Below are 27031 nucleotides of genomic sequence, written 5' to 3' on the forward strand. Positions count from 1 at the left end.
AAAGGAAACAGAATCTTACTAGAATATGGCTTATCTGTTTTTCATGGGTTTCATATTCTCAGATTTCCAATGAATACAGTAAAATCCTTAAACTAGTGAACATTCAATGTAACTTCTAATTTTCTCTTCAGTACATCTTTTCCCAATTATGAGTCAAAATTAGTATCAGGCTTGCAACTGTGATGGGGCATGTACATTAAAACTATAAAAGGGACCTATAGTTGGAAAGAAATTACTATGGAAAACCTCCTATACATCGTCTGCAAGTTTTTTTCTCCCTGACCTTCAGCTCCACCTCCCAGAAAACAAATTATAGAAAGAAAGGCTTGAAAGTACTACCCACTGGGATTGTTAGCCCAAAGGACAATGTCTGCCACAATCTTTCTACTTACCATGAGTTATTGTTACCTTGGGTAAAAGATTTTGAAAATTATTAATACACTTATAATTTCAGCCAAATAAATTTGACTTACCTGATATACCAATAATAAACAAAGCCATAAAATGTTTTAAAACTTTATTTCAACATAACTATACTTACAGAAATACACATATTTGTTAATAGAATGCAATTTAACTTATCCTACACAATTTGAACCAAAAAACTTGGTACATGGTTTGCTTTAAAAAAGAAAGAAAAAGGATTTGCAGTCTGGTTTATTTTTTATCTATTACAAATGCATATAAAAGATCTTCCATCAAATGCTGCTGAAGTAAACAGCATGAACCTTGAGAAATTAAACTTTGGTTTGTCTCTGAAAAATAACATGTATTGCACTGTAAAAATTAATAAGGTTGGTGCAACAAAACATTGTTGTAATGTCTCAATGCCAGTTCATAAAGTTCAATAACTAATGGATGTTGATGAAAATGGGGAGAGTCTATGTATACATGTGAAAATATAAAAGCCATCCAATCTAGTCTGATTTAAAACTAGAAGTCCAGTTCACCTGCTGAGGTCAACAAGGAAACTCTGCACAGTAGCTATTTTTCTGATTTGTGCAAAAAAGAAAATGAAGTTTCTTCCCAAGCTTTTCAGTCTAGAACTGAAACTACAGGAAAGGTATTCTGTCCATTGTCAATATTCATGGGATGATATGCGATGACTCAAGCTTAAATCTGAATTAGCACTTACATGCAAAATAGTCCCCAAAGTTAAAGACCAACTGACTTCAGAAGTCACTTCAGAAGTCACTTCGAAAGTCACAATAAAGTTATAATGGCCCTTCTTGGGAGACTAGAGTAAAATACCCAGCCATAGTTGTAAGAAATCTTTCAAAAAATGCAGCCCTTTGTGAATGCCAACTCAATTAAAAAAAAAAAAAAAAAAGAGGGGGGTAGCCCCACAGAAGCAGCTCTGGAAAGAGAAAAAATATATAACTTAATATATCTTAAAAACCAATGTGAATATAGGTTCAGAAGACAGTTAAAAGAGATATTTTTATAAGGCTACCTAGGATTAGGTTTATAACATATTCTAGTCTTTCAACTTTTGCTCTAGGACTAAATATCAACTTACAAATAACATGTTCACCTTTCATTCCTTTATTAAAAGGGAAAATTCTAGCTTCAATCCTATCCAGTGGAGGGGAAACTGAGAAAACAAAAAGACTCAAAACAGTTCCACGTAAATATCACATTTTTTAAATGGAAGAACTTCCAACTAGACCAGAAGTTCTTATTACTAATACACTTTTCATTGAAACAATTTTTAATAAGTACAAATACATGGCATTAAGTTTCAGAACCTAATATAGGCCTGACAATCAAGTCCTTGTTTTCTGGAAGAAAGGCCTCAAGTCCACTCAATTTCCAGTAACAATGTTTTCACAGATCACTTTAATAAAGGGTTTTAATTTCCTTCATATGTTCACTTTTGGCATTCTAGCCTTAAAATCTAGATAAGAAAATTAACCAAATTCCCCAGAAGTCAAATTTTTTTTTGAAGTATCAAAGAATCCACAAAACCTCTTTCCCAAACTGATTCCCAGTTGGCAATTTGTACTTGACATGAATTTTTTCACATATACTGTTAAAGGTAACATACAAAATGTACCCATGAACATTAAAAATAGTTGTCAGAAAGGTTTAACTAGCCTTATAATTTAAGTTTTAAAACATAAATATTTGCAGCTTGATCTTTCGTTGACAATGATTGTCGGAGCTTAGAATTCAACATCATTTACAAATCCCCATCATGCATACAAAACACACACTAGTAACACACAACTTACTCATGTCTTGAGAGAGTCTTCTGCTTCTTTATATCTTTGGCCTCCCAGTCAATTCCAAGTTCATATGTCTTTTATCAAACTTTAATTTATGATTTTTTTATCAAGTTTCCCACCAATACTTCAATACTTTCCTAATCTTTCACGTTGCATTGCTGAACTCTGAAACCTTTCTCAGACATCATCAGACAAAAGAAAATAAATGAAATATAAAGTGGTAATTTCAGAAAAGAATATGGGAGGGTTGAAATTATTCAAGGCTCCCTATCGGGATCATACTTTACTGGACTACAATGAGTAACTGCTATCAATAAGAAAAATCCTTTGCTGGATTCTTTCATACTCTTCAGTGACTGGCCAAAGAATCTACCAACAAAGTTTGGGAGTATATACTCTTCCATACAAAGTACCCTCATAGGAACACCAGAATAGCTACAACTCATTTGAGGCCTCACCTATAGAAAAAGGCAGTCACAGGAACAGCCAGGACATCCACTAGTTGGTGGAGATCCCTGAGAAAGTGTGATTTTTAAAAATCTGGACTGAACTTCAGTTTCACCAGCCTTTTCTACTGTATTCACAGGAAGTAGCAGCTGGTCTACCATACTACTTTTCTCATCCTAGATTTTCTGTATAACTGCTATGGCTTTGGAATCTCACAAACTCATATTGTGTGTAACTTGAAGGAGTAATTATCCCTCCTAGTTCCAGATTTGCAGTTTCCAAATAAAAATTACAGCCCTTTATTCAGCGGAGTAGACATAAACAACAACCATCTACGAATGAGGTTTTCCTCTAAGATACGATTTAACACTGCACTTTTAGGAAGTAGACGTACTAAGACACGTCAAAAGTTTACTTATGGTTGATACTTGAGATAAATATCCATTCAATATAGACCTAGTGGTTTATTTATTGTAAAGTTCAAACTGAGAGCTATGATTTCACTACATCCACTTAAAATAAATAACATTTGAAATGCAGACTCTGGCATATATATGAATTGAACCTACATATTTCATTTGCTCAGAAATTTGCACACAATAATATTCTGCAAGACAATTGCAGCAAAGGGGGAAAAAAAAAAAAAAAGCCTGCCCTTTGCAAACAAGAATAAAAGCATCCCTCCAAAGAGGAAAAAATAAAATGCCATATATGTATAAAGTGTTACTGTTCAACACAAATGCTAGTTCTAGGGGAAAAAATGTAACTGCATAGATTTAAAAAGTGCAATCTTAAGCCATTAAAGCACCAAAACAAAAAAACACACCAAAATCAGTGTTTTTTTTTTTTATGACAATTAACATATACACAAATAAGAAATACCTATTGATCAAAAATCAGGAAGTAAATACCTGAACTGATAGAACATCTACTGTTGGCAGAATTTCTCTTCAAATTCAATGTATTTTCTCATCTTTAACACAATTTTAAAGTGCTAACTTCAAATAAAGCAGGCAAATTCTTCAAGTAATTTGCTATTTAAGTAAGCCAATTTTTATAGGGCTAAACAAGGAATGAAGAATAAACTAAAGTGAAAAGGAAGACAGACATGAGGAAAAAACTGACAAGTTATTGCTGAACAAATTGATAGAATGCTCTAATACCACCTTGGCATCCTTGGTTCAGTTAAAGGCAAAAGATAAAAACATTTTTAAAAAGCTAACAGGTTTAGATGACCGCTGGTTTAGTATACTAACTCCCTTGGATTTGCTAAAATGTGTACATCAGTAGGTACACGGAGTCCAAGAAAAAGAGTGCCACTTAAAAATCAAGATTGGACAGTAATTGATTTTAAAAACAAAAGGCTGTCTACTACTCCAAATGCATATAAAATGTCAGAGACCTTATACACTAAGAACTGAAGCCTTGACCAGAGTTTCATTACTCCTGCCCTTGAGCTGCCTTTTCAAGGAAGTATACATTAACCAAATGGCGATTGAGGTGTTTGCTGTAATCCTTTTCCTTTCGAAAAGAACGATCACAGAAGATACAAACGAAATCTCCCTCGGCCACTTTGACAGCCAAGGCATCCTTTCCATCTTTCCCACTGGTCTCTTGTGGAACTGGCCGAGCACCGTTCAATCCAGAATCATCACTGTCCTCTGACGTGTTGTCACTTAGGTCACTTCCATCATGACTGTGGATGCCTTCGTCTTCATCCATTTCCTGAGACTCATTTACTGCCACAGTGACAGGAGGTGAGGCCACAGCAGTTGTGGACACGGCTTCATGTTTTTCTAGCGGTAGAGCAGGAAGTGGTGGTGAAACTGGTTCTTCAACTGCCAAGTCTCTGCTGGGGAAATTCTCTGCTTTCTTCTCATCAGTGTCCATCTCCATTTCACAGAGCATAGCTTCAGCTTGATGTTTATCCTCTGAAGTTTCACCCTCTGGCATATTCAAGTTTTCTTCAGAGGATGAAGTGTTGGCAGATTCCTTGATAACAGCAGCAACACCAGCCAGACTCTTATCTGCCTCTTCTGCTTCCACTTTTTCAAGAGGGGCTTCTTTATTTCCTTCGCCTGCAGGGAACAAATTTTGGTCTTTCGATTCTTCCCCCTTTAAGCTTTCCTTTGGCAGGGGTGGTGATGGTGGGAAGAGATCCTGTGCACCGGCACTTTCTTTTAGAAGCTGCTTGTCTTTAACAGGCACTAAGCCAACCTCAATAAGGACCTGCTCCTTCCGTGCCATTTCACTCAGCATGCTGGACTTTTCCTTTCTATTATCTTTTCGAGGAGACCTTCTGGGGATCGGCTCCATGGGAGGAGGAGGCTCTGTCTCAACAGGCCCCTTCTGAACAACCTCGATCTCAGCAGCCCCCAAAGGGAGAGGCGAGGGAGGAGGCTCTACCTGAACAGATCCCACCTGAGCAGGCTCTGGGGGAGGAGGAGGAAGAGGAGGAGAAGGCTCCATCTGAACAGGGGTCACCTGAACAGGCTCCATGGCAGGAGATGGCTCCATGGGAACAGGCCCCTTCTGGACAACCTCGACCTCACCACACCCCACGGGAGCGGGAGGCGGAGGAGAAGGAGGCGGCCGCGGCTCCGTCTGAACACACCCCACCTGAGCAGACTCCATCTGAGTGGGCCGCCTCTGAGCAGGCTGGCTGCTTTTCTTACATGATTTACTTCTCACAGTTTTCTTCTTTGTACTGTTTTTCACGCAAATGTTTTGCTTTTTATTCTCCTCTACTTTGCTGTCACCCTTTGACACTTCCTGACTATTTTTGGATTTGCTTTCTGCCTTCCTTTTCTTTTTTGTCACAGGTTCCTCATCATTAACAGGCTGTTGTAAGGAATGGGCTTCAGCTTCCACCTTCCTTTTGCTTTTCTTGCTTTTGCAGCTTTTTTCTGAATTGTTTCCCGGGGACACATCCACTTCTTTAGCTTCCATGGCCGATTTGCGCGTTCTGGTGGTCACTTGGCTTGAGGCATTACTACAAGGCTTTTTCTCCTTTGAAACATTATCTTTCTTCTCCGCTTTTACAGACCTCTCGTTTTTCTTCCCAGTCACATCCCCCTTTCCTTTGGTCTGCTCTGTTTCTGTTTTCTCACTGGTGAGTTTGTTATCAGGCAAGTCAGCCTCTCGCTTCTTGGTTTTCTTTAGTTTCACCTTTGAGACATCCATGGTTTTATTAGGACAAGTAGGATGCTTAGATTTGAAATGATACTGCAGATTACACTTCTTGGAAGCTGCATAGTCACATACAGGGCAGTTGAACTGCCGTGGATTAACATGGAGCTCCACGTGTTTTTTGAAGTTACTTCTGTCTGCTGTTTTGTAGTCACAGTGTGGGCAGTTAAGAGGTTTAGGCCCATTGTGAACCTGTCTTGCGTGGCGGGTTACTTCATGTTGATTAGAGGCCACATAACTGCACTGGTCACACTTAAATGGCTTCTCACCTGAAGGTAGACAAGAGATGTTACAGAAGGCACACATTAAGAAATGAATTCAAGGTTTATTCAAATATGCTCATCAACAAGTGGAGATAGATATAGACATAGATATAGATAAATAAAATAAAACCACCAAAACTATTTCATGAAGACTTTATCATGCAATTTATATTTACCATATTTATTTGTATATCTTTGCTCTATCCTTTGATTCTCATACCAAATGGAAGAATAATTATCTCAATCATCTTTCAAAAATTCATTAACTAACACTCTTAGTCACTAGTAAAGAACACAGATACATCAAGAAGTACACAACAATTACTGGCAAACTAATCTGGGCTTTTTTTTTTTTTTTTGGCTACCCCTTGGGGCTTAGGTTCTTAATGTTAATTCTAGGACAAGGGCACTCAAAGAGATAAGGTAATTATAAAGTTTTTATCTTTAGTTAAACATATAATGGAATAGTACACAACCTTGGAATTTCAAGTATTTTACACTCTCTGCCACACTCCCAGACCTTCCATGTGAAAGTTTTAAAACAATGCCTTGGCCTCAGGGAGCAAAACATGTTTTGTTTCGATTTAATCCTTTGTCCTTTATGGCAAGAGCTGAGTCAAACTTTTCCAGTGCCAGAGCTGCTATTCTACAGAAAAAGTTTAACAAACAACATCTTTTCTTAATTTTCTCCCACCTTCTTCTAGACTGGGCAAAGGAACTAGGTAAATGAAAAGGGGCATACAAATAGATATGGCATATTAAATAAGAACAAGAAGTCATAACCACAGGCACATACAAGACCAGAAGCCTCCCACCCACCCCCAAATTAAAGGCATAAGATTTAACTCATTCTACCTGAATACATACCCATCTAGATCACAGTCTAGCAAATATTACCAAACGGTATCCAAACCCCACTGGTCCAATGGAATGCATAGCAGAAAAATGGAAATTGACATTTATGAAAATTCATCTCTCGAACATTCTCAAATTCACACCAAATCTTTTTTCATAAAGCAAAACTATTCAGATATTAATAAAACCACATAGATGCTAAGCTTTACCTGATTAAAAAGATGTGTGACGACAGATCACAAAAACTTGTTCAGGTATGGCAGACTGAAAACGCAGTTTACGACTATGTTCCCATTGTCAGTGACCACATATTAGTCTACCAACAGATTTCTAAAACATGATGCATTACTCTCTACTTGGTCCTATCTTGTCCTTTCCATTAAATGACTTAAATGGAGACAAACATCTACTTAACATATATAGACACAGAATGGGGAAAAGAAATGTGACATAACTGTTAAGAACTTATTCTACAATAAGAATATGTGGGGGGATCAAATATGGGGCTCTGCAACTTACCGTGAGGTCTTCAGCAAGGTACTGAAAACTCTCTAAGGCTCAATTTCCTCATTTGTAAAGTACTCTTAAGTGTTGTAAGCTATAAATAATCCAATCCATTTCGAGCACTTAGTATAGGACAGATGGCCAAACAGTCAAAACACATTGCCTATAATTCATGACTTTTGGAATAAACTGGTCTAAGTTATAGAATGGCTAAACAAAAGGGAAGATTTCATGTGCCTTACTGTATAAATTCTGCCTTTGAGTATACAAAGAGTTGATGAATGGAGTTGATCCCTTTAGGAAAATATCTGAGCTTATAAAAGAATTATAATGAAAATGTCATTTTATGGATTTCCATGGTGGCTCAGTGGTAAAGAATCTGCCTGCCAATGCAGGAGACACAGGTTTGATCCCTGATCCAGGAAGATTCCACATGTTGAGAAGCAACTAAGCCTGTGTGCCACAACTACTGAGCCTGTGCTCTAGGGCCCGAGAGGCTCAACTACTGAGCCTATGTGCCACAACTACTGAAGCTTGTGCACACGAGAACCTGTGCTCCCCAACAAGAGACACGACAACAGTGAGCACCCCAAGAGAAGCCCCAGCTCACTGCAACTTGAGAAAAGCCTGAACAGCAATGAAGACCCAGCAGAGCCATAAATAAACATATGTCATTTTATAAACCCTAATGAATGAGGGTATTTACACAGCCTGCATCAAGTAAGGTGTAAGCCTCCATGTGTGAAACAGTCAGGGAATGGGAGTTCCTAGGATTCTGTTTACAACTATGATGACATCATTTAACTGCTTCCATCACTCCACCCCCATTTTTGCTTTATTGTCATTAAATCTTTATTGTATTGAAAAATCAATTCATCAAGTTCAGTTTATTAATACCTAGCTGAATGAACATTCTTTTGCCCTGTACCAACAGTTTTAACTTAATTCCCTTTTCCAGTTCTAGGAATATTTACTCATTTTTAATTTTACTTTTATGAATGTGTCATATGTCTATTTTATTCTTCCTAAATAAAGTATAGATATAAGGCACATTCTTATCAAAAAGAGCCCAGGAAGAGTATAAAGGGAATTTCTAATTAAACAGTAATAGGGGCATACTGGAGAAGGCAATGGCACCTCACTCCAGTACTCTTGCCTGGAAAATCCCATGGATGGAGGAGCCTGGAAGGCTGCAGTCCATGGGGTTGCTGTGGGTCGGACACGACTGAGCGACTTCACTTTCACTTTTCACTTTCATGCATTGGAGAGGGAAATGGCAACCCACTCCAGTGTTCTTGCCTGGAGAATCCCAGGGATGGGGGAGCCTGGTGGGCTGCCGTCTATGGGGTCACACAGAGTCGGACACGACTGAAGCGCCTTAGCAGCAGCAGCAGGGGCATACTACTCAGCAATAAACAAAAAGTTCTGGTAATGCAGCAGGGAATGAATCTCAAAAACATTTTACAGAAGTAAAAAAAAATTAACAAATCAGAGTTATCAGTTGAGGGGAAATAGGGGAGTACTGATTGGAAAGAATAAAGAGGGAACTTTTCTAAGGGTAGTAGAAACATTTGGTGTCTTCACCTAGATGGCAGTCAAATAAGAGAAAACATATATAAAGTCACTGACCTGTAAACCTAAGATGTGTGCATTTTCATGTGTGTAAATTAGACTTAATAAAATACTGTTTAAAAAATTTTTAAATGAACTCCTATGCTAGGAGAATGGGGGAACTATCCAGGGTGATACATACAAAAATATAGTGGCAAACATAAATTGAATGTATCAGGATCTCTAAACTATTTAAGTAAGGATGCTTCAAAACCATCACTTGTAAACACAAATAAAACACAGAATAACAGCTGATTAGGTTAGTGTGTCTATATATTTCACCACACCATTACTCTGATCCCTTCTGACTTTGGCCTCAGAAGACCTACCTGAATGGAAGTACTCCAAGGAAATAACCAATGTGGTTTTGTTTCATTAACTAATCTGTCATTTTAGCTAAAATGTACCAACTCAACGGAGCCTAATCTCTTCCAGAAATTAATCTAAGCACACACTTTTCTTCCCTAAAAGATGAACAGGGAAGTGAATGCCCAAGCTGACCTGTAAAGATCAGACTCCAGACCACAAAGAAAGCACCCAAGATGTTCACTCCATGCAACCCAGTTAGGAAGGCTACCTTCCCAATTTGACCACATTTAGCCTCAATGATTTGCAATATAGGATCCACTGGAAATAATTCAGCACACTCATACACAAAACAAACTAGCCATGTTTGTTTCCTGTTAGTGACTCACAAATTATTGGCATCCAATAAAAGACGGTGGCTTTGCTATCTCCATACTTTGTGTTTCTAATTTCATTATTCTGTAGCTTCTTGAGCCATTTGCTGAGCCATAATATTCTGTAAACACTGCTGATGACTAAAACTGAGGGTGTGAAAATCTGAAGCCAAACCCTAGCTCTTCTAAATTGGAGGAATGACAAATTAACCTTAGATAAAACATTTATCTTCTCAAAACCAGTGTCCTAATCTATAAACTGGGATTTAAGTATTCTAGAGGTACTAAGATTTGAGATAACAAGTTTCAATTTTTCAGCACCCAGCATGCATACAATAAATAGTAACCGCTACTCATTATTAACACTTTAAAAATATTTGCTATATTACAATGGCAACTAGTAAAAATCAACTTTAAAATATAGCAAAAGATAATAGTAATCAATGCAAAATCATTCAGGAAATCATTATGGTTTGGTGTAAAACAGAGATACAGATTTATACAGTGACAAGAGTATTACTGATTCAATGAAAAACATACAAGTGTGTTGTCATTCTGATCCAGTGACACTAATATAAGGTCAACCAGATATTTCAAGTGAGACACAATTCAAGCATTTAGACTTAATTACCAGTGTACATGTTATACAAGGCACAGGGAAAGAGGAAAAACTAAAGATACCATGAGAAAGCTAAGACAAATCCAGAAGAGAGGACATTCCACAGAAAAAATGGTTGTATTCCTTCAAGGCTTTAATGGGGACAATAACAGAACTTATTATCATAAGTGGAGAAGGAAATGGCAACCCACTCCAGTTTTCTTGCCTGGAGAATTCCATGGATGGAGGGGCCTGGTGGGCTGCAGTCTACAGGGTTGCAAAGACAAGACAGTTATGAAAATGGAAATGATCTAAGTCATGAAAAACTCTTTTATTTAAAGGCTACAGCACAAATATTAGTAGGATATGATGGCCTACCCTCAACAAAGCATACATGTTACCCGCAGAAACTGAAACCACGAAGCACCCAAAAGTAATACTAAAAACAGGTTTCTGGTTAAGTGACTCAACTCAATAGTTAAGAAGATTGAGAAGGAACATTCAAAGTATAAAACTTGACAAGCATGTAAGGTCAAGAAGGGCCAGTAAACATGCTGTGATCCCTCACAGCTGCTCAAATTGGAATTCATACTGTAATCGAGTCTTAATCACTGACTTAGAAATACCCAACAGAAATAAAATGCAAGCAACAGAGGTAACTTTAAGTTGTCTAGCAGTCACATTACAAAGGCTAAAAACAAAACAAAAAAACCCCCAAAAAACCAAGTAACAATAATTTTACTTACTTAACCCACTATATTCAGCATCATGCCAAAATGTAATCAATATTTTTAAAATATTATTTTATATAATTTTCTTCATACTGTTTAAACTCAGGTATGCAGCTCAATTCAAACCAGCCACATTTCACAAGCTCAGTAGCCACATATGGATAGTGGCTATCCAATTAGACACCACAAACTATTATCCTAAGGTAAGGGAGTTGGGTCTATATATACTTTGGTACACAGGAAAATTTTAGCAGAATTCCCCCACGGGGCTATATATTCTAAATTTAGAAGAATATGCTGATCAGATGTGCTTGTTCACCAAGGGTCAGTGTGACTAAAACGAATTATCCACTCAAGACCACTATGCTAATATTGACCTAACTTTGCCATCTATCTACGTTTTAAATAATGGGGACCAATTCTGGTTGGTACTCTTGATAATTTCAGTCACTGGAAGGGATATAAATCTTCAACTTGCTATAGTCCTATATTTTATCTATTATAAGTTAATAAATTGGAATCCTGGTTATCTACCATTCTTTAAAGTTTGGCTCTTTATAAATCAGCCCTAGAAGCCCTGTCAACTCCCAGAGAACAAATCCAAATTTCAGAAACTGAGCAGCTATAAGAAGGAATCCCTGGAACCTGGTAACCACACAGTATGAAACTTGGTGTTATGCTCTGTTGGAGGCTAAAGGAGGCAAGGGCAGCTGGGTCGGAGTATGAGAAAGCAGAGGCAGTTCAAAAAGGATTAACCAGCCTTGGTCTATGTTCAACTTTTATTACATCATGGAACTTAACTTTTGACCTCATGCGAAGAGTTGACTCACTGGAAAAGACTCTGATGCTGGGAGGGATTGGGGGCAGGAGGAGAAGGGGATGACAGAGGATGATATGGCTGGATGGCATCACTGACTCGATGGACGTGAGTCTGAGTGAACTCCGGGAGTTGGTGATGGACAGGGAGGCCTGGCGTGCTGCAATTCATGGGGTCGCAAAGAGTCGGACACGACTGAGCAACTGAACTGAACTGAAGGACCCTCCGCCTGGACAAAGTACACACATACATCTACATTCAGTTTTAGACATTCCACCTATGGACTCCTTGGTTAGGAATCTCCATTTAATACAGCTCTACCCTAGCAGACCACTAATTTTTACTTCTAATTTCAGAATTATGCTATAAATAAACATTTAGGATCCAGTTCCAAGTCTAGAAGAATTTTCTTATAATGGCAGTTTACTAAAAACAATAGATGGAAGATTGGGACTGACATATATATATGAATTACTATGAGAAAACAGATAACTAATGAGAACCTACTGTTTATAGCACAAGGAACTCTATTCAATGATCTGTGGTGACCTAGATGGGAAAGACGTCTAAAAAGAGTGGATATGTATACTGTATAACTGATTCACTTTGCCATACAGTGGAAACTAACACAACATTGTAAAGCACTACAATAAAAAAAAATTTTTTTTAAAGTTCCCATTTCTTACCAACCTGAATGAGTACGCATATGTCTGGTTAAATGAGTCTTCTGAGAACTTGAGTAAGGACAAAGTTCACATTTATACGGACGTTCACCTACAAAAATATAATGATTAGTGTTCAAATATGATAAAATAATGCAAATACCATTCTCAACCATATACACATCATGCAGTATTGAGGATTTTTTTCTCCTGTTCCTGGCAAAATGATCAATTTTTATCATGTATTAGAAAGATCATTTAAAATACACATAACTACATTATATCAGCTTTGCTAATAAAAAGTATCATTGGCTTTCTGAATTCTCACAGCCCTTTTAATTTTCACAGTAATGCTACATGTTATTACATTAAATATTAAGAACTGAAAAACTATCTTGGATCAGGTTATCAGCAACATTTTAAAAATAGAATTATCCTTAAAAAAATCCACTACATTGTAAATCAACTATATTTCAATGATATTCTTTTAAAAATCTACCCAAATTTTCTGATGCTATGACTTGGGTAATTTTTTTTGGTCTTTATAAATGATAAAACTATTATTTGAAATTGTTAGCTTTAAGCAATAACATTTTTGAGTGAGTAAGCTATTGTTTCAAGCTAAAATTTTCAAGTGGTAGCCAGAACTTTTATAAAATAGGTCAGTGTTAAAGCAAATTATAATCATTACGCGACAGGGACTGAGAGTAACGGAAGATGACAGGACAGTAATTTACTAAAGAATTAAAAGACTCAAAGGCAGGAAATATGTATTTTTTGGACACACATTGTCAACCACAAAACATGTATCTTTTAAAAAGCTTGATAGGGACTTCCCTGGCAGTCGAGTGGTTAGGACTCTGCACCTCCAATGCAGAGGGCATGGTTTGGATCCCTGGATGGGGAACAAAGATCCTACATGCCATGGGGTGCAGCCAGAAAAATTAAAAAATAAATAAAAATAAAAGCAGCTGTCTCTCAGGACACAATGGAACATTACATTAAAAAAAAAAAAAAAAAGAGGCTTGATAATTTGTTTTCACCTGTTCTTTGGCCACAAGATAATAATTATGACTCTGGAGAAGATTCTTTTTCTGTAAAAGTATCTTTGAAAGGGAAAGTGAAGTCGCTCAGTCGTGTCCGACTCTTTGCGACCCTGTGGACTCTGGCCTACCAGGCTTCCTCCGTCCATGGGATTCTCCAGGCAAGAATACTGGAGTGGGTTGCCATTTCCTTCTCCAGGGGATCTTCCCAACCCAGGGATCGAACCCAGGTCTCCCGCATTGGAGGCCGACGTTTTAACCTCTGAGCCACAATTTAAATCAAGAAAATATATGCAGAGCATTTAATGCACTGCCTAACACACAAAGCCCTCAATAAACATCAGTTATTATTTTGTAAGTTACAGTAATAGATGTGTCTAAAAAAATGGGATAAGGAAAAGATGAGTACAAAAAAATAGAAAGCACTGATGAGTGTTACATGTATTTTTAATAACTATTCAGTTGTTATTAGCCAGTAGCTATAGATTAGTTGTAAATACATCATAGCAACAAAATGCATACTTTGACATGGAAGAATTTTAAGACAGCTTAAAAAATGTTGGATATATTTCTATAAAGAAAACATATAAATGGCCAATAAAAACATGAAAAGATGCACAATATCATCAGCCATTAGAAAAATTCAGATAAAAACCACAGACATGAAGACATCACACCCAAAGGATGGCTACAATCAAAATAACAGATGTTAAAATATATTTGTTAGGAGAATTATTTGTGGAGAATTCAGAACTTCAGTACAGTATGGGTGGGACTGTAAAACAGTGCAGCCACTTTGGAAAACAATTTGTCAGTTACTCAAATGATTACACATAATTACCTATGGTCTAGTGATTTCATTCCTAGGTGTATACTTAACCAAGAGAAATAAAAATATTCCATCTACACAAAAACATATCCATATTCATAATAGCCAAAACTTGGAAATAACCCAAATATTCATTAACTGATGAATGGATGAATAAAATATTACTTATCCATACAACAGAGTATTATTTGGCAATAAAAGGAAAACAAGTACTGTACATATGACATGAATAAACCTTGAAAATATACTAAGTGAAAGAAGGTAGCTACCAAAGATCACACGATTCCATTTATATTAAATACTCAGAATAGTTCAATCCACAGTGATTTGTATGGTTTATCAATTGTATATTAGTAAAGCTGTTACCAAAAAAAGTGAACGGAAGAAAAATTTAATACCCTTTCAGATTTACATGAAGGATCAACTAAGGATAATTTACTTTTAAAATTCTTCATAACAAATAGATTGCTTCCATCTGTGTAACTCATCAAACCAGACACAAATACTCTAGAAATGCTAGTAATTTTTCAGGCATACATAAGGCAAAAATATAATCTTTTCAAGTAGAATTTGTGTACTTCAATAAAAATTAATTTTTAAAAAAGGAGAAACTGTGAACTGGCTAAATATCAAACCCACAAAGTGAAAAATCTTTTGAGTGAAGATTCAAATAAAAACCCTCAGCCGCTTACCATGATAATTACCTATAAAAAGAGATTCAGAACTTTAAATCTTAGCTGCATGTGACCCTGGGAACATCACTTCAGGCCTTTGGTAAATAAACACCCTGCTTCCTCAGCAAATTTTTCTGAAGATTAGCAAAGTAAAAGCACCTAACCCTTAGCACTCAGTAAAGGAACTTAAGAGACCCACTAAGTGAACCTGAAAAGGTTCCCTAAGTGAGAAGTAAGAAACAAGTGATTCCTGTGGATCATTTCTATATTTCTGCTCATTAGCACTAAATTAATTTTTCCATAAATACAATTTTCATGCATGCATTTAAAACCAGAGGTACTCTCAGAATTTACATAATCAAAACAGTATCCTTCTATTTATACACCAACAAATTATTTTGAAAATTTTTTTTTAAACACCACAAATAAACATAATGGGATGTGGTGGGGAAGGAAGCTTTTTAAAAGTATTAAGACACGCTAAATTTAACACTAAAAATGCAAAATGAGATATGTGTACCTATGGAAGTCATGATATTATTGTGGAAATATCAACCTTACCTTAAGGTGAGGGAAAGTTATTCAATAGATGATGAAGTATATAAAATACAGCCATTAAAATTAGTCACCATTTCATGACATGCAACAATGTTAAATCACTATGTTGTATACCTCAAACTAATACTGTATGCTAATTATAACTCAATGAAAATAAAATTTCAAAACATTAAAAAAAGTAGGCACCTAGACTATAATTAAATGACAAAAAACCACTGTAACAAAAAAGGTTTGAACTCCTCTGGTGGTCCAGTGGTTAAGAAGCCACCTGTCAGTCAATGCAGGGGACAGGTCTGATCCCTGGTCTGGAAGATCCCACATACCACGAGGCAATTAAGCCCCCGTACCACAACTACTGAAGCCCATGAGCCAAGAGCCCATGCTCTGCCAGCAGAGAAACCACTACAATGAGAAATCTGCAACTAGAGAGTAGCCCCTAAAGCTCTAGCACAGCAAGGAGAACCCAATGCAGCCTGAAATAAATTAAATAAATAATTTTTTTTAAGTTTCAAAAAATTCACACAAAAAATTGGAAATTTATACTAAAAGTAAAATTTTTCCAGATCTCTGCATCTTTCTCATTTTTTATGTTCTTAAATCAGCTAACTTTGATTTATCATTGAAAACATTTTTAGATTTGGGGGAAATTTTTAAGTGACTCAACAATTTTGAAAGTGTTAAAATATAACTGACACTAATAAAATCAAAATTCAGTACAACAAAGACACTGGTAATATTCTTTATGATGACTTGTATGGTGGTTAGGTTAAGTGCTAAATCACTTCAGTCGAGTCTGACTCTAGCCCGCCAGGCTCCTCTGTCCATAGGATTCTCCAGGCAAGAATGCTGGAGTGGGTTACCATGCCCTCCTCCAGAGGATCTTCCCAACCCAGGGATCGAACCTGGGTCTCTTATGTCTCCTGTGCCGGCAAGTGGGTTCTTTATCACTAGCACCACCTGGGAAGCCTGGTTATGAGTACAGATTTGTAAATATTCACCATTGCCAATAATACCTTTTTAAAAAAATTCATAAATGTGTACATGTAAAACTCATGCATTTTACCATATGTCAGTTACTACCTGAAAGCTCTACAGATTAAGGCCAATCCTAAATTAGGCCCCAAGGTTTCACAAAATTATTAAAAGAACATGAAGTATTTATGGCAGAAGTATATTTGGTATCTGGAACTTGTTTTATGATACTGTTGGTGAGGTTAGTTTAGTCTAATAGTTTGTTTAATTAAAACAGTTAAGTGATTAATGGTGTAGGATTCCCAAGAAATTCTCCTTTCCTATGCCATGTAATTTTGAAATGTTTGTACTTTTTAATTTTTGAAACAAGATGGTTTTAAAGCCTGGAGACAATTAATTACAGGTTAAAACAGATTCCAAGGAGACTGCAAAGTATTTTACTTGACCAGATTTTAAATAACACAGAAGCCATCTGTTGGAGCTTAGAAATCTTGCTGCAAATGTGTTTCTTGTAATGGAATTTTATCTGCAAGCTTTCTTGTTTATGCCTACCACTTCAACATCAATTCCTCTCCTCACTAGGACTCACTTTTAGCACGGGGTTCAGTCCTACAGAGTGACAACTACTGCAAATGCGATCTGATGAGAACAGCGTTCCACAGCCCTTTTCTCTACTGACGGGAGGAGCAGAGCACTAGATTACCTTATCTATGTTGTTCAGACCAGTAATCAGTCCTCAAAGGTACCAATTCACACCAAGAAAATGTAATGCAATTATCAATAGTTACAAACAATGCTTAAAAAAAATAAGACCCCTTAATTACACAGATTTGAAAGTCAATTTAAAAGTGATTAAGGGGTGTAGGGGAGAAATGCCAGCAACCACTGAGAAGGGCTTCCTTTTGAGGTGAAGATGTGCTGAAATTGATTGTGGTGTTGGCTGCATAGTTCTGTGAACATACTAAAGCCAATGCATTTTAACAGTAAATGGATGAACTGTGTCGAAGTGGAGTATATCTCAATAAAGCTGTTATTTGACATACGAGTTGATATATGAGGTATGATTGCCAAATGTGATAAAATAATGATTTTAACTGTCACATATAGGTGATGGGTACCTGTGGGTGCAGTGAGGCATTCTCTTTACTTCTGAGATGTTTGAAATTTTTCACATTTTCCATTTTGGGGGGTACAGTACACTTAATAAATGAGAAAGGTACTCTTACCTGTATGAGTTCGAACATGCTGAACATAATTGTTTTTTCTGTCTGAGAAATAGTTGCATTTTCCACATGTGTAAACTTTCCTTGGAAAATGGTTTCTCAGGTGTTTCCTCCAGTGATATTCACTCACTGTGGTGTACGTGCATATGATACACTTGTAGACTCGCTCATTGTCCCCGGCTCGGGTGTGATGTTTCAGGTGAGCAGTATAGTGATCATAGCGATTGGTATTGTAGCCACAGCGGTCACAGCGGATGGGGCCCTTGGAGAAATCGCCCTCTTCCCCAGTAGAAGAGCCGGATTCCCTGGCTTTTGCTTGCTTCTCGGCACTTTCCTCCACAAAAAATTTCTTGGCGCTATGAACTCGGATGTGATGCACAAACTGCTCTTCAGATTCTGCTTCATACTGGCATGGTTTACAGCGGAAGGGTTTGCTCTTCAAGTTCTTGCACTTGTCCTCTGCTACGGGTGTTTCCTGAGGAACGTCTTTATTTGAGCTGTACGTTTCTGAGGCAGCTGCTACCTCAAACACAGGCCGTGGCTGCACAACATTGAGTTCCAAACTTTCCAGTTCCATGTTCTCCAGCCCACTGGGTTCACCTTTCACCTCAGGAGACTCCTCAAGTCCTTCTCCATCACTATCTGAGAAGTTGCTATCCCCAACAGGCATCAATTCTGCCATCTGTCTTTCTTCGCCAACCAGGTAATCACAGCAGCCGCCATTTACTTCCCCAGTTAAGGCCACGTTTGCCAACATGATGAGCTGAGGCGCAGCCAGTTCAGCTCGAGAGAGATCAGGCAAGTCATACATGTCGTTTGGCAAGGCCATGCCCATGGTGCCACTGCCGGTGAACAGCCCTCCTCCTCCGGAAGACTGCCCCATTACCTGGGTGGCCATATCTGTGCTCTGCATTCAAAACAAAACAAAACACACAAAAGCTCCAATTTAAGCACAACTTTTACTGGTCTAAAACAAAACATCACTGTAATTCTTTGTAACTTAAAAAAATACATTTCCCCATATAATCTTTAAACCCAATAAGCTTCATTAACTATTGAAAATAAGTCTTTAAAATAGCTTTGTAATTCCAAATTCTCTTTATTGCAGTCATCAAAAAAATTTCTATGACCCCTATAGGAAATTCTATCAAGTGTTTGACACATGGCATGTCTTCCCTCAAGCACTTTTACTTTCTGGTGGAAAAATTAAGTAACCTTCATTTTTAGAGCTACTTAAAATTATATTTTAAATTTTATACATGAATAGTAAACTGCTGTCCTCTTAACTCCCCCTTCAACAGTTTACTGGTCTAAATCAGAAAGGGGAAAAAAATCCAAAAGCCAACTGTGCACAGATTAAAGTAAGGTCTGCAAAGTAGAAGCCTGTAATAATTGCTCCGAGAATTAAATCTCATATGAACTCAACTATCTTCAAAAGAATAAATTACCATTGGCCCTTGAACAACAAGGGGCTAGGAGCACTAACTCCCTGGTGTAATGGAGTGAAACTTCTGACTTCACAAAAGCTTAACTACCAATGGCCTAATGTTGACAGAAGCCTACTGATGACAGTTAACACATACTTGGTATGTTATATATATTACATACTGTATTATTACAATATAGTAAGCTAGAGAAAAGAAGACGTTAATAAAATCATAAGGAGGGCCAGGCCAGGCGGGGGTGAGCAAGAACAGGAGACCCAACCCTGACACCCATGATCGTGACCTTCCAGGTGATACTTGAGACTCTCTGCACCTTCATTTATGGAGCACCTTCCAAGGCCAGGCCTTGGGATGTAGCCCCGCAATGATCAGCTCAGTCTCGGCCTTTGTAGGCTAACAGTCTAGTGGCTATACATCATCCTGGTAAGCCCGAACTCACCAAAATTGTGACAAAGGAGCTGGCAAGAACAGGGAGCTAGTCTTGAGGTTCTGGGAGTACTGAATCCTGCTCATCTATGAAATGCAGTTAACACCTCAGCAGAACCTATTTCCCCAAATACAGAATGACCCTTCTGTTATTTACGTATGTAAAAAATTGAGACTTGAGAAAAAAAGGCCCTCGAAGGTGCCACTGATGGCTAGTTAATAAACCCTACAGTGACTGCCAACCAGTCCATCCTAAAGGAGATCAGTCCTGGGTGTTCATTGGAAGGACTGATGCTGAAGCTGAAACTCCAATACTTTGGCCACCTCATGCGAAGAGTTGACTCACTGGAAAAGACCCTGATGCTGGGAGGGATTGGGGGGCAGGAGGAAAAGGGGACGACAGAGGATGAGATGGCTGGATGGCATCACTGACTCAATGGACATGAGTTTGGATAAACTCCGAGAGTTAGTGATGGACAGGGAGGCCTGGTGTGCTGCGATTCATGGGGTCGCAAAGAGTAGGACACAACTGAGCAACTGAACTGAACAGTGACTGTCAATCCATTTCAGATACTTGTGGCAGCAAACAAAGCCGTTCACCTCTCCAAAATGGGAAAAATGAAAACAAGAACTTTACCTACTGAAATTATTTTCAATCTTTCCCCAAATAACAGTATTTCACAGGCCTTGAAAAATTCTGGTATCACAGCAAATGACACTTCAATTCTAACTGCTTTTATTGAAGAGGGAGAAAAACACATAAACCAGGAAGATGTAATATCTCAGATAGAAAGTCATCAAGTTTCTCTAAAAAATCTCCTTGAAATAACAAATATTACAGAAATAAAAAGATACTTTCTTGGGATATTATTGAATGTTATCACTTGCAGAATGTCAACAAAAGATGTTTTGTGAGATGACAGAAACAGTAAAAATTTTCCAGCATCAAAAAAAGGGAAATTGTATTTACTGATATCATAAGTTTATGCACACATATGTAAGATACCCATATTGTCTTATACAATTAAAAATGTTGTTGTTAAACATTACTAATGCTAGACATCAAAAATAAAAAGACAGTATGAAATTCATATTTATTTATGGATATAACATTTATGCACTAACAAAGAAGCAACAATATGACTGCTTTATGATAACTTAATGTGATCAATATGATTGCATCCTGATAGTCTAGCACATGTGCAGATGAATGAATCTTTATAAAAATGTTATGGCATACATTACTACAGTCATATTGGTTCCACAGTATTGGAAATGTCACATTAAAAAAAAAACTACTTACCTGTGACAACAGGCTGATACAGTTTTGCCAACTAGGAGAAAGGCATACTATGTGGTGGTGTAATTTTTTGAAAGCACAGTTAAAAAAACAGCAGGAAAACAGATAGTTAATTTTATATTGAATATCAATCACATTATATTAATGTAAGGGTAGGCTATCCACTTCAATACGAGTCTTGCACACTGTCCTACGGAATGAGCACTTAGGTGATAAAGATGATGACACAGTAACATCTCAGGACTCTTGCCATAAAGTTACTAGATTTTTCACAAGACACACACAACTGATAAGTTTATTAACTGTACAACATGATGTTTATTTACTGTTCATTAAGTGGAAGTGGAGCATCACAAAGGTTTTCAACCTATTAGTCTTCATTCACATTGAGCAGTCTGAGAGGAGGAAGGGTTGGTTTCGCTAAGGAGTGAAAGAGGTGGAGGAGGAAGTGGAGAAGGCAGGACAGTCAGACTCATGCAGCTTGATGGAAATGCATCCCAAATTTTGTTTGACTTTTTTCCTTTTTCATTTCTCCCAAAATGTTCCTATATGGTATCAATCCTTACACGGTATGCTTTAGTTTCACTGTATCATAGAATGCTTCATGTTGTAAAAAAGCACTCATCTCCATCAAATTATCTTAATTCTTCTGATTTTAATTTCTCCAAGACCCCTGTCTTAAAACTCTTCATCCTACTTTTTTTTTTTTTTTTGCTGTGAGATCCAGAATCTCGTTCATAATTTCCTTGATTGGCTCTGTTGTAAATCCTGTGAAGTCTTGCACAACATCTGGACAGTTTTCTCTAACAGGAATTTACTATGTGGTGCTTGATGGTTTCACAGCTTTTCCTATAAAAACAGCATCTTCAATGGTGTAATCCTTTCAGACTTTCATGATGTTCTATCAGGGTTCTCCTCCCATAGGACTGACAACCTTTCCCATCTTTTTCATAGAGTATCATGCATGTCTAATGAGCTTAAAGACTCCCTGATCCAGAGGCAGAATTAGAGACAATTCTTTCTTAGGGAAAGTAGACCACTTCAGAATAATTAATGTTGAATTTGTGCGGTTCTGGGTGGCCAGGAGCACTGTTCAAAGCAACACTACTTTAAAGAGCACTCCAGTATTCTTGCCTGGGAAATCTCATGTAGCCGGCGGGCTACAGTCCACAGGGTCACAAAAGAGTAGGACACGACTTAGTGACAACTACAACTAGAGAAAAGCCCGCACAGCATCAAAGACCCAGCACAGCCAAAAATAAATAAGTGAACAATTTTTAAGTGAATTTTCAATTTGATATAAAAAGGTATTTCCCAAAACATGCAAGGTTTTCAGGCCTGCTGGTGTAGCTGCAGTAATGATGTCTGGAATATCCTTTTTCTTTAATTTAAAAAAATTAGTATGGATTCATTTATTTTGAGATGGTGGGCAACCTCAAGTGCAGACATCAATCTACACCAGTACACATCAAGCAATTCAACTTTTTCTTGTAACAAGTTTGCTTCTGGGGAGCACTTCCGGTATCACAAGTGGTACTATGTATGGGTCCATGATGTTATGGTATTGCACTAAACAGGATGAAAAATACGCTAGAACTGCAAGTGGTGACTTTTTACTGAAAACACAATTTACTGGACAGAGGGCTGATTAGCCTCACCTAGCATTTTCAGCAGACACTTGCAACACTCGAGCTCAACAAAATTAAAAAGAGGTGGCCACAAAATTATTACATTAGTACTGTGTGTACTAGAATTACTTTTACACAATTATGATTTAATAATGAATCTCAATTTACCTTTCGATGAATGACACTAGTGTAGTGGCTTATGCGGTTGAGTCCAAGTCTTGATAAATTTCAACCTTCTATGAGATTTGTCCGTAGTAAATAATAGACTAGTATTTACATATATTTTACATATTCATAACATCTTTCCCCTAATTTTTTGATATTACTAGGCTACACGGCTGGTTTGTTAATTTTTTCAAAATACTGCAAAGCTCAAAAACTTTACAATTTATTCCTTGGAAAAAAAAAAATCCATGTATAAGTGGACCCCCACAATTCAAACATGTATTGTTCAAGGATCAACTATATTGTGAAAAAGTACTACTTCTTTTTTGATTATGTGACCTGTTACAAAGTAAAAACAAACAAACAAAAAGTAAGTAATCACCTTTTCCCCTGTGAGAAGAGATGTTTGGTGTATTTAAGACTTCACAAATTAAAAAAAAAGACTTCACAAATCAAAGTAAAGAAACTTTCAAATTCCCATATAAAATAAGACAACTCATTTTCACAATCAGCAACTTTCTTGCACTGTGCTTGACTTGGCCCACTTGCACAGCGGAGCCATTACAAGATCACCTTGGGGTTTTCATACACCATCTTCACACTTTCGTTTCCAATCTAAAAGGTGTTATTCACGAATCAGGTGTTCTCTTACAAATCAGAAAAAGCAAAACAGATGGCAAAGACTAAAAAAAAAAAAAAAAAAAGCTAAACCCCAAATACAAACAGTAATCCGTTTCACCCAAGTGCATAAACAAACTCGTTGAGTCATAGGTACCAAAGAAAGTCGGAATCAAATGCCATCACACAAAGCAAAGGCTGTCCAAAGCCTTAACGAAACAGCCCAGGCGACTCGTAATTCCCAATTCTCCCCAAACCCTAACTACCATCCCCACAGGCATTTCCACGTTGCTCAGGAAGGCCGTCCGCGCACAGCCCGAAAGCCCAACGTGCCGCTCGGATCCTACGTGCTGCCTTCACCAGCGCCGGCCTCGGCCGCGGCATTCCTGACTGAAATAGGCATTCGGCCATTTTCTCAAAATACGTACCAAACACAAAGCAACTCTTTGCAAACTCCGGCGCCCTCGCTTCCCCTCGCCTCGGCCCGCTCACTGCACCATCGACACACCAAGTCGTCTCGAAGCGTCTCCTGGGCTCCCCACCACTGAAGACGGCGAAACGGGCAAACTCGGGGCGCCGTTGGGCCAGACCGAGTCTTCCCAGTCCAGGCTGCCCCCTCCCGGCCCGCGCGCCCCAGTCCGGGAAGAGAAAGCAAAGTTGCCGCGTCGTCGTCGTCCCCGCTCCTCGCCCGCCCAGGGCTCGCCCTCCGCAGGGGGCCGGGAGCCTCCGCGGGCGCCCTCCCGAGGCGCCGGGCCCCGAGTGCCAGAGGGGGCCCCCTGCGCCCCGGAAGTCTGAGGCTCACTCCCCCACGGCGCCCCGCGAGATTCCCGCCCCGGCCCCGCCGACTCTGGCGGCCAGACGACCCCGCACGCAGGGCCTCGGCGGCCTGGCGGCTAGAGCGCAGAAATCGCTGTCCAGCCCCATTGGCGGAACCGCCCGGATCCCGGGCTGACTCAACCCGCCCGGCCGCACTCAACGGCGCCTTCCGGCGAAAGGGAGAGGCCGGGGAGGGAGGAAGACGCGAGGACCGCCGGCAGGCGAGGGGCTGCGGCGGGACTCGGAGCAGGAGGAGCACTAGAGGAAGTTAGTTTCAGGACTAGGGCCCCAAGCAGCTCCGCTCCTGGCCTCAGAACAAGACATCCCCGCGGCTGCGCCCGCGCGGACGCGGCGACTCGGCCTCGACTGGGGAGGGGGTCCTGGCGCCGCGCCGCCCCTCACCGACGCCCCCGGCCCAGCCCCCCGGCGGCGACAATGTAACCCGATCCCGCCCGGCCGCCCGCCCCCGCCCCCGCCCGACGCGGCGGTCGCCGCCACCCGAGCCACAGTATCTGCAAATCAGCCCTGGACAGCGCCTCGCTCCGCGTCCTTCCGCGCCCTCCCCTTTCCGCGGCCACGACCGCCCGGCCGGCCCGCCGCCCCCACCCGACCGTGTCTCAGATCGCGCCGCGCTTACCGGCCTTTCTGGGCGAGGAGGGGCGACGACCCGCGTCGCCGCTCCTTCACGGACTACTTTTCTTTGTTGCAGGAGTTTCGGGGGAGGGGAGGGTGACGGTGGAAAAGTTGGACGCTGGGCTCGTCGAGGCCAGCGAAGACCCAGTGGGGCTGCACAGAGTGTTCAGGCCGCTGGCTCTCGCCCTGCGGTCCGGGCCGCCGCCGCCACCCACAGCAGGCTCTGGGGCCCCAGGCCTCGGCGGCGCTTACTCCGCTCCTGCGCCCTGAGCTCGCGGGAGCCGCACATTCCAACACAGGAGGCTGCGCCGCGCACCCGACCCGCGCCGCCGCCGCCACTCCCGGGACACGCCCCCTCACCGCCCGCGCGCGCCCGCCGGACACGCCCCCTCTGCTGCTCAGAAGCTTAGCCGCCTGGCGCGCCCCGCCCCTGGGCGAAGTAAGCTGTGAGCCCCGGCTGCACTGGAGGGCGCGCCCAGGGTTAACCGCGCCTGGTTCTCCCAGTCTCTCACTTGGACTCAGGTTAAAAAAAGACCCGAGCCCCTCTTCATTTGTTGATTTCCTTCATAAACTAACAACAGAGTTATCTCCCAGCTCTGGAGCGCTGTTAAAAACAAGTCTACAGACTTTGACCCTTCACTTTAGGAGCATTGTCAACCGCTCAAGTCTAAAACGCTCAAAAGTATCTTTCAGAATTTCTTGAAGACTCCACCCATAGCCACCCTTAACCAATTAAGCTTCGTATTAAGCTTCTTTGGGGGGGATTACATAAAAAACAAAATCCTCGATCTGTTAGTGAGTTGTAAGAAGAAAATGTTTCTGAAAGATCATGGACTTAAATTGTGAGAATGAGGACAGTGGGGACAAATCCCTAGACATGGAAAGTAAGCACGTCATTGCTGAACCTTCAAAGTACTATTTCGGTATAGCATTAGAGAGGGTAGAGAAGGTGGTGAGGATGGGGAGGCTGCTTAGTAAACAAGTTTTAGAGAGTAACCTGCTTCCACTTTTTTAAACTAGGGTAGCCATGCATGGTGGGCTGCCTATGGGGTCGCACAGAATCGGACACGACTGAAGCGACTTAGCAGCAGCAGCAGCCATGCATGATACCTGACACAGCAATATGCAAGAGAGAGAGAATAGTTTCTGCACCCGCTTCTTTTTTGTTTTCACCAGAAATACCTTATTAGTTTGCCTTGAAACCTAGTGGCCCTCTTTAAGCCCCTTAGTATGGAATTCAAGGCCCTGGTTAACCGATCTAGATAAGTTGGACAATCACTAGTATTACAATAAAGAGAGCAGCAAGTGCTACGAAGTTTCAGAGTTGTTGTTCAGTCGCTAAGTCCTATATGATTCTTTGCAACCCCATGGACTATAGCACACCAGGCTCCTCTGTCCTCCACTGTCTCCCAGAGTTTGCTCAAATTCCTGTTCACTGAGTAAGTAATGCCATCTAACCATCTTATCCTCTGCCAACCCTTCTCTTTTTGCCTTCAATCTTTCCCAGGATCAGGTTTTTTTCCAATGAATTGGCTGTTCACATCAGGTGGCCAAAGTATTGGAGCTTCAACTTCAGCAACAGTCCATTCTGAATATTCAGGGTTGATCTCCTTTAGGCTTGACTGGTTTGATCCCCTTGCAGTCTAAGGGACTCTCAAGAGTCTTCTCTAGGACCGCAATTCAAAAGCATCAGTTCTTCAGTGCTCAGCCTTCTTTATGGTCCAACTCTCACATCCATACATGACTACTGGAAAAATCATAGTCTGGACTATATGGACCTTTGTTGGCAAAGCGATGTCTCTGCTTTTTAATATGCTGTCTGTGTGTGTGCTTAGTCACTCAGTCGTGTCCAGTTCTTTGCAAACCCATGAACTGTAGCCCACCAGGCTCCTCTGTCTATCAGATTCTCCAGGCAAGAATACTGAAGTTGGGTTGTCATTCATCTCCAGAGAATCTTTCCGACCCAGGGATCGAACCTGGGTCTCCTGAATTGCAAGCAGATTCTTTACTGTATAAGCTACAGGGAAGTTCATGTCTAGGTTTGTCATAGCTTTCCTTCTAAGAAGCAAGCATCTTTTAATTTCATGGCTGCAAAATCACCATCCACAGTGATTTT

At 39.8% G+C, this 27031-nt stretch overlaps 1 protein-coding gene and 1 pseudogene across 3 annotated transcripts; one reads left to right on the forward strand and one right to left on the reverse strand.

Moving 5' to 3' along the window:
* Nucleotides 1–500: 500 nt before the first annotated feature.
* Nucleotides 501–25057, reverse strand: REST (RE1 silencing transcription factor). 3 transcript variants are annotated; one of them, XM_044945854.2, is made up of 5 exons: nucleotides 24920–25057; nucleotides 23895–24010; nucleotides 17888–18791; nucleotides 12614–12697; nucleotides 501–6133 (listed from the first exon to the last, which is right to left on the reverse strand). In XM_044945854.2, the coding sequence occupies exons 3-5, from the start codon at nucleotides 18780–18782 to the stop codon at nucleotides 4116–4118; spliced, it is 2997 nt and encodes a 998-aa protein (XP_044801789.2). In that variant the 5' UTR covers nucleotides 18783–18791; nucleotides 23895–24010; nucleotides 24920–25057; the 3' UTR covers nucleotides 501–4115. The 3 variants fall into 3 exon arrangements, with proteins under 3 accessions (XP_044801789.2, XP_006058424.4, XP_006058423.4); XM_006058362.4 differs by lacking the exon at nucleotides 23895–24010 and having other exon boundaries at nucleotides 24920–25053; XM_006058361.4 differs by lacking the exon at nucleotides 24920–25057 and having other exon boundaries at nucleotides 23895–24577.
* Nucleotides 19666–20720, forward strand: LOC112586190 (annotated as a pseudogene).
* Nucleotides 25058–27031: the final 1974 nt, after the last annotated feature.

The sequence above is a fragment of the Bubalus bubalis genome, chromosome 7 (assembly GCF_019923935.1).
Source record: "Bubalus bubalis isolate 160015118507 breed Murrah chromosome 7, NDDB_SH_1, whole genome shotgun sequence".
NCBI lineage: Eukaryota > Metazoa > Chordata > Mammalia > Artiodactyla > Bovidae > Bubalus > Bubalus bubalis.